At 43.7% G+C, this 9,918-nt stretch overlaps 2 protein-coding genes across 3 annotated transcripts; one reads left to right on the plus strand and one right to left on the minus strand.

Moving 5' to 3' along the window:
• Positions 1 to 871: 871 nt before the first annotated feature.
• LOC139329420 (retinol dehydrogenase 11-like) lies at positions 872 to 4,954 on the minus strand. 2 transcript variants are annotated; one of them, XM_070959749.1, is made up of 8 exons: positions 4,900 to 4,940; positions 4,690 to 4,803; positions 3,566 to 3,706; positions 3,254 to 3,445; positions 2,910 to 3,071; positions 2,659 to 2,775; positions 2,247 to 2,451; positions 872 to 1,981 (listed from the first exon to the last, which is right to left on the minus strand). In XM_070959749.1, the coding sequence occupies exons 2-8, from the start codon at positions 4,763 to 4,765 to the stop codon at positions 1,885 to 1,887; spliced, it is 990 nt and encodes a 329-aa protein (XP_070815850.1). In that variant the 5' UTR covers positions 4,766 to 4,803; positions 4,900 to 4,940; the 3' UTR covers positions 872 to 1,884. The 2 variants fall into 2 exon arrangements, with proteins under 2 accessions (XP_070815850.1, XP_070815841.1); XM_070959740.1 differs by having other exon boundaries at positions 4,690 to 4,954.
• Positions 4,955 to 5,599: 645 nt separating this feature from the next.
• Positions 5,600 to 8,259, plus strand: tmed3 (transmembrane p24 trafficking protein 3). Its single transcript, XM_070972708.1, has 3 exons — positions 5,600 to 5,813; positions 6,140 to 6,385; positions 7,241 to 8,259. The coding sequence occupies exons 1-3, from the start codon at positions 5,667 to 5,669 to the stop codon at positions 7,472 to 7,474; spliced, it is 627 nt and encodes a 208-aa protein (XP_070828809.1). The 5' UTR covers positions 5,600 to 5,666; the 3' UTR covers positions 7,475 to 8,259.
• Positions 8,260 to 9,918: the final 1,659 nt, after the last annotated feature.

Here is a 9,918-nt window from a genome sequence, read left to right on the forward strand (position 1 = left end):
GCTTTCCGTCTTTCTTTCTCTATTACTCTAAAAAGGGCAGTACACAGGCAAGACCAGCGTCTGACACAATCTGGTCAGGACACCTGTACGATTCATAAAAATGAAAGAATAGGTGATTGTGCAGAGAGACACGTTGTATGTCGGGGAAGAAACGCTTCTTAAAACTTGCTTCCCCTGATCATAAATATATAAAGTAGCAGGGTCACAGTGAGCTCGAACATCTTGACATGACACAGCATGACTGACATAATCCATCGAAGCTGTACACTGAGGATGATGCAACTGCTGAACTGGAATAAAAAAATTAGGTGAGTAATTTCAGTATGATGCATGCCAACGTTCTGACACGATTCTCACACCCAGAAACTGGAAGCCCTGGCATTTCTGCACTGTAATTACAGCGCAGTGACTGGACAGTATATCTCAAACGTAACACTGCACAAGAATAAACATGTTGATCCACAAAGGATGGATCAACATGAGACCTGACAGTATGAAAAGTCAAAGGAAGTGACGTGAGAGTCTAAATGTGAAAATGTGCGTGAGATGTGTGAAGCTGTTGATTGTTTATTCTTTAAAGCCATTCTGAGTTATTTCAATCGATTCGCTTTTCATCTGGCTGTATTTCAGAGTTCTGGAGCTCAGACAGGCATCCTCCGTTCCTGTTTTTCAGCACATCTTCATCTTAAAATGTGTTTATAAGCAGGTCACGAAAGCCAAAAGGTTCTCTATTAGTTTCTGTTAGCAGTGATATTTGTGATATTGTGGATATTTTTTCTCATTTATAGCCATCAGTTTTCCATAAATACACATCTATAGGAGTTTCAGTCATTGCACCTGATATTCAATAACTGCCAGGGAAAAAAATCTATTTCAATCAGATGTTTATTGCCAGAAGTTTAACATCGCTCACAGCTCCCAATCAACATTTCTGTACTGTTCATTTTCAGCAAGTTCACTTAACAAAAGGCACAGAGTTCAATTCTCACTTCAAAGAATGAAAGCAACAAAACACCAAAATGATCTTGTCGTGGCACAACAAACAGCAACCGCTCTGTAAAGACAAACACACACACATACAGTAGGAGGGCACTCGCTAAGCTGGCGTCTCTTCTGGATCTACTGGCTGCTTCCTAACTCCTCTCTGCCCCTGAGGCGTCCACTCCCTTTCTACACCAGGTGGAGGATCCTCTCTCCTCTGAAGTGCAGCACTCCTCTCACCACTTGCTGGCACATAAAGCCACTTTCCGTAGCACCTCAGCACTACTTCAGCACTGTCTACCTCTTCAATCTGCACGCAGAATGCCTCTCAGCTTCTTTTCGTGTAGCTCAAAGGAAAATGTGGTATTGCTGTTTTTATGGCTGTGTTTCTGCAATGAAGTGGATACAGAATTGATTATACAATCATTTTACTGTATGTTGGCACTTGTTGTTCAATACCATGAATAAAAGTAGCAAGTTTTAAGTGTTAAATGTCTCTTGGAATTTGCAGCACAAACCAGATTAAATGTATAAAAGCAATCGCTCATTAAAATGCAATTCATCATCGGAGACGGAGGATTAAAAAGCAAAAGTATTGCCTCTTTTGATAAGGATATAGCATCATATGATAGATATATCAGATAAGGCACAAAATATAATGCAGATTATGCAAGTGCAATATTCAAACAACTGACGAGTCTGAGACTAAATAGTGCAAAAAAATTTCACTCGTCAGCAAATCATTTTAGGTCTAAAGGATCTGAGTAGGTGAAATTAGCCTTATTAGTGCAAAACCCTTCTGCATTCAATAACAAAACAGATTGCTGTGCTTTATCCACCCGCGTAAACAACAGCGACTCCGGCAGGAGGAATGGGTGATAAAAGCTGGGCAGGCTGTTGCGTTTAACCCAGACCAACCATGGAAGCACTGAGGTCCCACAGCTTCTTGGCTACGGCATCATCCAGAGCCTGCGGGGCCGGCGTTTTGGGGGCGCAGTCACTGTGTGATGGAAGAATGGAAATAGAATGAAAAGATCACCAGAAGTCACATACAGAGTCATAATCTCATCTATTGTACTGTACAACTGCCAAAAGCTTGTGTAGTAAACATTTATGACGCCATGAATCATTATTTCACTGACATTCTGTGTCATTGCACAGTGGACAAACATGCAAAGCGAGCACGACCTCTGCAGCTATTAACACCACTCAACGAACGAGGTTTCTCTTCACACTCGGTCCAGTTTTACTGCAGGTGTACTTGCCTGTAGTAGAGGCCGCTGGAGTTTGCCAGGCTCTCGTCCACAGCGCAGTAGATGGTGGTCTGAGCTCCTTCCCAGGGATTTTTGATCAGCATAAAAAATAGTTTATATATGGCCCTCTTCCACAGGGCGAAAGAGGCCAACATGTGGCGAGGTAACTCTGTGCGGATGACCCCAGGATGAAGACTGTACACGTTCACACCAGTGCCTGATGGGACAGATCCATCAAATAAAGTCAATTTCAATGCATGAAACATCATAAGACAATTAACACAGGGAGAGGGACAGAGACACAAGAACAGGAAGCAAAAAACTAAGAAGGGTTTTGTACTACACTGACTATGTTAATGGGAGACAGTGCCGTGTATCTGTTTAATAATAACATGCAGTACACATTTTTGAATTGGATGCCGACCTTGCAGCCTTGCAGCCAGTTCTCTGCAGAAGAGCACGTTTGCCAGCTTGGTTTGGCAGTAGCTCACTCCACCGTTGTAGTCTTTATCAAGGTTGATGTCGTCAAAGTGTATGCGGCCTGCAGAGAAAGAATCCAATGCAGTCTTTAAGCAGGACTTAAGATTGAAATCAAGAAACAATCACGTTTTAGTTTTATCTGCTACGTTCACAACAGTCACAGGTGTGTTGAAGGACTGAAATGATTCACTTTACCGGTCTCGTGAGCCAGGCTGGACACGATGACGATGCGACTTGGAGCTGACTTCTTCAGCAGGTCAAGGAGAAGGTTGGTGAGGAGAAAATGTCCCAGGTGGTTCACGCCAAACTGCATTTCAAAGCCATCCTCAGTCTTCCACTTGGGACACACCGCGACAGCTAACAACCAACAAAAACACTTCAACGTCAGAAGAGAGGGCAGCTCTAGTAAACAAAGCCAGCTGAAACACATCAGATGCCTTTTCATCAAACTGCATTTTGCTCATCAATGTGCCCTCGAAACGATGATGATGTGATATTTACTGCTGCCGGCTGAGTAAGGGACAACCACTGCAAAATACCTGCATTGTTAATAAGGATGTCCAAATGTGCCTCATTCTTCAGGACATCTTGAGCCATGTCTCTGACAGACCGCAGCGAGGCGAGGTCCAGCTTCTTTACCACCACGTTGCCGTTTCCACTCCGCTGCCGGATGTCGTCAGCTGCAATGCGGGCTTTGGTCATGTCTCTGCAGGCGAGGATCACTCTGGCCCCTAACAGAAGAAATAGTGTCAATGTAATTGAAATATGAACAGCGATGCACAGCGTGACGGCAGTGGGGTCGAAACAGCGTGGTGCACAAACACACAGTGTGTAACACTCTGTGGTCTGACCTCTCTGGGCCATGTCCAGTGCCGTCTCCTTCCCAATGCCAGTGTTGGCTCCAGTGATCAGCACTGTTTTCCCATCCAGCCTGACCTTGCTCCGACACACTCCCCCAGCCATCCACCTCCGAAAGGCCAGCAGGCCTGTCCCTGGCCAAAGAGACAAAGTAAACACTGTAAACAGAACGTTCACAACAACATTGCATGCAGCTGAATTTGCCTTATTCTTTTTAATTTGCCTTTTTTTACTCTGTTTATTTCTTTGCGTAAGATCTCACCCATTGTCCGCGAGACACACGCATTTCAACCCTTCACACACTCACAAGCCACACCTTGTATTTCTCACGCGGAGAAATTAGCAGGATAAGAGATAAGTTGCTCCGCTATTTTTTCTAACAGTGGAACAGGTAGAGGAGTGATGCGTCGGTCGCGAACCAATGCACAGGCTCTTTGAAGTGAACGATCGGCTCCCGCTCCGGCCCCCAGGCAGAAGCCGCTTTGTTTTATTTGTTTGGGGTTTTTTTTTGTTCCGTTTTTCTCGACTTTTTTTCCGTTCAGGCCGCACATAATGTGTGGCGGCTTCTGTGTGTACGCACTGAGCTGGGGGGAGTGGGACAGGGGTTACAAACACAGGGGCGCGCGCACACACCCACCCACCCACCCACCCACACACATACCTGCACTAAGAAATACTGAATTAAATAAAAATAAAAAATAAAAAAAATACGAATTTATGTGTCATTTATCAGATCAGACCCCCGTCTCCACCCTCACCGCCGCCGCCAAAATCTCACTCTGAGCTCAGTTCAAAACTTGAGAGCCCTGCAGATAATGTCTGGAGCTCCAAAGCAAATCAGGATTAATTATGATAGTTAACAATGTAAGAACTAAAATACTGGAAACACTTCATTATTCTGGTTCGGACTGGCTGCTCTTCCACTGATATTTCCAGATATTCACAAAGTCAGCAGCAGGATGAATGAGTCTCTGTCAGGATGGAGTAACAGACACTGAACTCCGACATGAATGACGGCTCATAGCTGAAACACCATCACTGACATTCACACCAGCAGCAGCTTCACTTACAGTCTCAGTCATTACACAATATGAGTACCATAACAGCATGGATTTACCTGCAATAAAAGCAACTGTGAGAGCGGTCGCATGGTTCTCCACAAAGTCTCGCATCACTTCTGCGTAACTCTGCATATTTTAGGCTGTTAGCGATGAACTTAGATCACCGCGAGCTTGACCGTAAAGATGATAGCAACACAGAAAACGAGAATTAAAAATGTGCCCGTTCACAATAAGACTACGAACTGGACAAAATGTCAAATACTGACCATCCTGAACAAGATGGTGCTACCCCATTATGATTCCCTGCGAGGGGGCAGAGGCGTGGCGCGGAGTGCACCCAGGGATTTTCAAAATAAGACTCCTGTTCAATGTGGACTCTGTTGTCATGGCAACGAATGCAGAGCAGAAACGCCGTGCTGCGTTTTGCGTCTGTCATCAATGAGCATCACACTTGTTGTTGTTAGAGGCTCTCTCACACAGGTTTACTCGGCTATTACAGACCCATGCGGAGCTTTTGATAATTTACAAACATTTCGTTTCTTATACTTCTGTTCTTTTACTGTTGCTACTACTTTAAATTCTGAATACTTATTCAACCATCGAAAAACACACGAATAACTCATAAATGGCTTCTGGTTTCAAAAAGTCCATCTATGTGTTTAAGATTTACTTGCTGAAAGGTGTGTGTGTGGGGTGGGGGGGTGGGGGGTATAAGCAAAAAGATCGCGTTGGCTTAAAATAGTGGACATTTATTTTGAAACGTAAACTTCAGGGCTGGTCAGCTGGAAACACGCAGCAGTAACCAGCTTCTTCCTTATTTGCTTTAACTGCTCTGAAAATTGAGCCAGGAGTTAAACTGGGACGTGTTTGGCAACAATTCACGTTTTATAACTGCGGGCTAATTATTTACCAAAAAGTAAACAAACCTGCCCCGGAAGTGCTTCGCGCTGGTGCCACGTCAGAGCTGCAGAGGTGTTTTGATCGGGGCTACACACCGTCTGCAGCTTTCAGCGGCTCTCTGTCTGACTCCATCATGCTCTGCTTGGGACTGGGCTGTCTGCTGCTGCTGCACGTGTCTGTGGTGTTGGGGACTGAGCTCATGTTTGAGCTCCCTGACAATGAGAAGCAGTGTTTCTACGAGGAACTGGAGAAAGACGTGAAGTTTGACATAGACTTCCAGGTGAGTGAGGCTGCTCTGACAGCTGCGACCCCTCATGATGCTACCAGAGGAGCTGCCCCTCTGTTATATGAGTCTGTTGTTTTTGGAAAATCATCATCATTTCAAAATAGATTTGTCTTAAGTGAGGTCACATGACACCTTCGTCAGCTCCTTTACTTGTATTGTAATACCAAAATGAAAGTAAATGTTAAATGCTTCTGACCCACTGCTGAGCCAGTTTGAGTCAGTCCCTCACCGCACAGTCCATGTCACAACAAAATAACACTATCTGTGCAAGGTCCTGTCCATCCACATGTGTGTTTGATGTGTGTTTTCTCTTCTTTTAGGTCATTTCAGGAGGAAACTACGATGTGGACTGCTTCGTCACTGACCCTCAAAACAACGTCTTGTATAATGAGAAGAAGAAGCAGTACGACAACTTCTCTCACACCACCGCGATGAAGGGCGTCTACCAGGTCTGCTTTAGCAATGAGTTCTCCACTTTCACACATAAGACGGTGTACCTGGAGTTCAGACATGGAGCTGAGAAGCCTCTGCTGCAGGGACTGACCCGTACAACAGCACTGACTCAGGTGAGTTTGAGGATCCTTCACAACAGGCTGCTCAAAACCCGCCTGCTGCACGGTGAACCCCTTTGAGGGGCCAGGCTGTGGCTGTCACCTGGCTGCTCCGAGGTGCGAGTGGGTATGAACAAGCTGAGGCACACCGTTGTTCAACTAAGATCTGATCTTATTTCAGTGTTCAGAGAACCACAAAGTGGCAAAGGTTTTAATCTAGCTTTGCCTTTCGGCTCATCCTGGTGAGCAGGCAAACAGAAAACAAACAAAAAGACACAAAGAGAAAAACAGTCATTACTGTCACGTTCAAGATGTGGAGCAGATTAAAGAGACACTATTGGGGAAAAAAATATATGCTAATAGTGTCGTGTTGAGTGAGTTAGGAAAACTGATGAGTTGATAGCAAGTGAAGCAAAATTGTTTCAGTTTCTATAAAGTCCAGTAGGTGGAGCCAAAGTCGTTCTGACTTCATTCTCACCATGAGCAGAAGTACTGTGTTAACCATGGCTGAATCCTACTGGTCTGTTAATGTTCTCTTTTCGCTCTCCAGCACCTGGAACACCCTGATGTGTTAACACCTTTTTTTAGAGGGTTGGTCTCTTTCAGGTTTACACAAACTGGAGTTAGATGTGTCAGCCTTTTACCATAAACTCTGCAACTTTCAGAGCACACAATAAAGCTCAGATTCTTCATATCGGCCCACATTCAAAGCTCCCTGGCTGTGGATAGTGTAGAGACTATGCTATGCTGCGTCCAGCATAGTCAAATGCTCAGTGTTCACTCATGGTATGTGTGCCCTACCTTCCTCCCTATGTTTTGCTTCAGGTCATTGCTGTGCTCTTGATCAATCTGTACTGTTTCCACTTGCAGCTGGAGTCATCTTGCGCCTCCATTCATGAGATCCTGAAGGTGGTGGCTGACACGCAGACATGGTACAGGCTGAGAGAGGCGCATGACCGCACAAAAGCCGAGCATCTCCTCGAGCGGGTGACCTACTGGTCCATTGGAGAAACCGTCCTGCTGTTTGTCATCGGCATCGGTCAAGTCCTGCTGCTCAGGAGCTTCTTCAGCGAGAGGAAAGGCTCTGTGGCTGCCACCACTTAGAACTTGTAGGCTTGACGCGCCCTCAGAAGGACAAGGAGGAACCTCGTCAATGTGAACACATTAGTGCATCTGGAGATTAGTAAGATTCTTGTAGTATTTTCAGCGAGCCCCGTAGTCCAGCCTTACACTGTGTCAGATAAACGCGTGAATGCCTTTTTCATGTCCGTGTTGATTTGTTCGTAACAAGCTGAACAGAAACAACACTCGTCCTCGTGTTGATAATTGAGATTGACACCTTTCAGCCTTGCAGAAACTTGACTATTTATTATATTTTTGTAGAAGCACGACATAAAGCAGGTTTAGTTTGATTAATGACCCAGGTTGCTGTGCAGTAGGACCGTCGTGGATGTTCATCTGGATAATCTGCATAGAAAGTTGTGCCACACAAGATAGATAGAAACCAAAGAAGTGCTGTTTCTGAATGTCAGTTTTATGTTTTGTAGTGCGTCATGTTTGTTATCACCTTAATTTATCTGCAGAGTTGCTGTCACAAGTTGTTGGAGCTCTGCCATGTCCTTGTGTGTCTCACACAAAGTGCCTTAAGAAATCTTTTTCTTTTTTTTTCCATTTCCTTCCACGTTGAAAGTTTACCACTTTAATTTGTCACTTACTTGCTATCCTGTTGTTACTGACTGATTGGATTCTTACTTTTACATTTCGAGTTCATGTTATTTCACAGAGATATGTTAAACAACAAGTGACCAAATATTATTGCCAAGAAAGTTACGTTTTCAGTCCTGTTTGTTTATGTCTGTTTGTTGTCATTAAAAACGGTCAACAGATTCAAGTAAAGTTTGGTGGAAGTTCATTTGTGGTGAAGACTCAAATCCGCTTTCTTAGTACTGCCAAATTTTGGTGGTTTTCTGGCACTATGAGTATTGAGATGTCAATTCAGATCCAGGGTCACATAAAAATGTAGGCCCCTAGTAGCATTTTTTTTTTTAGTTTCATGTCAACAATCAAGAAGGTACAGAATGACATAGTATGAGTTTGCAGGTTAAACAGAAAAGCACTGTATTGAATGCAAACTGAATCCTGTGTTTAGACCTGGTGAAAAAACAGGAAGTGTCTGCACACTGGATAAACAGCTCCCAAACTGAACAGACATAGCTGAGCAATGTTTTAACTCACATGTTTTTATCCAGGTTGTCAACAGGATAACCTGTCATTTAAGAGTTTCAGAGCTATGTACTATTTTTATTTTTTTCATGAAGAGGGCTGTTAAGACACCCTGAGAGGAGTTTTGTATCTCGATATGAATGTCTTTACTTTTCCAATTCATTCACATTCTTTATATACAAGTGTGTAAAAAGAAGACTAGACTGCTGCCTGTACTGGCTGCATGTTGTGTGAGGGATAGGACAAAGGAAACTGGAAGATTTGTTTCAGTCAGATTGATATTGGGAGAAGTTTGCCTTCAGGCCTTTCTGTCAGAAAGCTACTTCTGGCAGAAAGGCTTTTAGAAGTCAGATGTAGTAGTAAAAAGAGAGACAAAGTCCATATTGGGAGTACGTTATGGTGGATGAATGGGTCGTAAACAGGATTTTCACCCAGGAGGCCGGAGTTTATGTCCTGTGTGAAGACAAAAGTCGGTGATGGCTTATTATTTTCAGACTACTGATTACTTTCAGTTTTCACTGACAAGTGGTTAGGTTTAGGCAACAAAACTGCCTGCTTAGGTTTAGGAAAAGACCGTAGTTTGGGTTAAAATAGACTCTTCTCAACATTTTAGAAAGGCTTTCTGTCAGAAAGCTCTGAAGACAAACTTCTGTCATGTGCTGTCAATTTGAACCAGAGCCTACACTGACCCCACACAGGCTACTCAACATGCACAGTTTATTCTGAATGGTCCAGAGCCAGTTTTGCTGGCAAGAGTGCCTCTTGAGATGTTTTTTTTTTGTTTTTTTTTTTTGGTTGATGGTGGCCACATTTTCTACTGATCTTGCTCATTTATAATGGACGTGTATCTCAGTCCCACAGTGCTGTGTAGGCATTTTGGTGTTGATACAGTCAAAATCTTAGTTGTAGAAAATTCATCATGGTGGACGTTTATGGACCTGGGGGCTTTTCTGTTGAGCACGCTGAGCTGGACATTTGTGTCTAATGTCAAGTCAGTCACACTCACAGCGTGAGTGTCGTGCTCTTTCCTAAATTTAATTTTTGGGTCTGAATTACAGGCCACCACCAGTTCCAGTTGTGATAGTTATGTCACAGTTTCTGTGGAACATTTGAAGGGGACAAAATCAGGCCAGTATATTAGAATTTAGTGGATCTCTCTTCTTTGGTTTGTCTGTTTTTCTTTATTTTTATCAATGCTGTTATTCCATTATTTCTTTATTTACCTAATGTTGTGAAGCACTCCATGGACAACATGTCATACTACACGATGTGTACAGTAGGGGGCGGTATGTTCCACTCTAACAACCCGTCATACATGCAAAAGA

This window comes from Chaetodon trifascialis, chromosome 1 (genome assembly GCF_039877785.1).
Source record: "Chaetodon trifascialis isolate fChaTrf1 chromosome 1, fChaTrf1.hap1, whole genome shotgun sequence".
NCBI lineage: Eukaryota > Metazoa > Chordata > Actinopteri > Chaetodontiformes > Chaetodontidae > Chaetodon > Chaetodon trifascialis.

Coding starts and splice junctions, on each gene's coding strand:
- LOC139329420 (XM_070959740.1), bottom strand. CDS start 4,765: ATGCAGAGTTACGCAGAAGTGATGCGAGACTTTGTGGAGAACCATGCG. Junction 3,446..3,565: donor ACTGGACATGGCCCAGAGAG/GTCAGACCACAG, acceptor TTCTTCTGTTAG/GGGCCAGAGTGATCCTCGCC. Junction 2,452..2,658: donor ACTGGCTGCAAGGCTGCAAG/GTCGGCATCCAA, acceptor CTGTCCCATCAG/GCACTGGTGTGAACGTGTAC.
- tmed3 (XM_070972708.1), top strand. CDS start 5,667: ATGCTCTGCTTGGGACTGGGCTGTCTGCTGCTGCTGCACGTGTCTGTG. Junction 5,814..6,139: donor AGTTTGACATAGACTTCCAG/GTGAGTGAGGCT, acceptor CTCTTCTTTTAG/GTCATTTCAGGAGGAAACTA. Junction 6,386..7,240: donor GTACAACAGCACTGACTCAG/GTGAGTTTGAGG, acceptor TTCCACTTGCAG/CTGGAGTCATCTTGCGCCTC.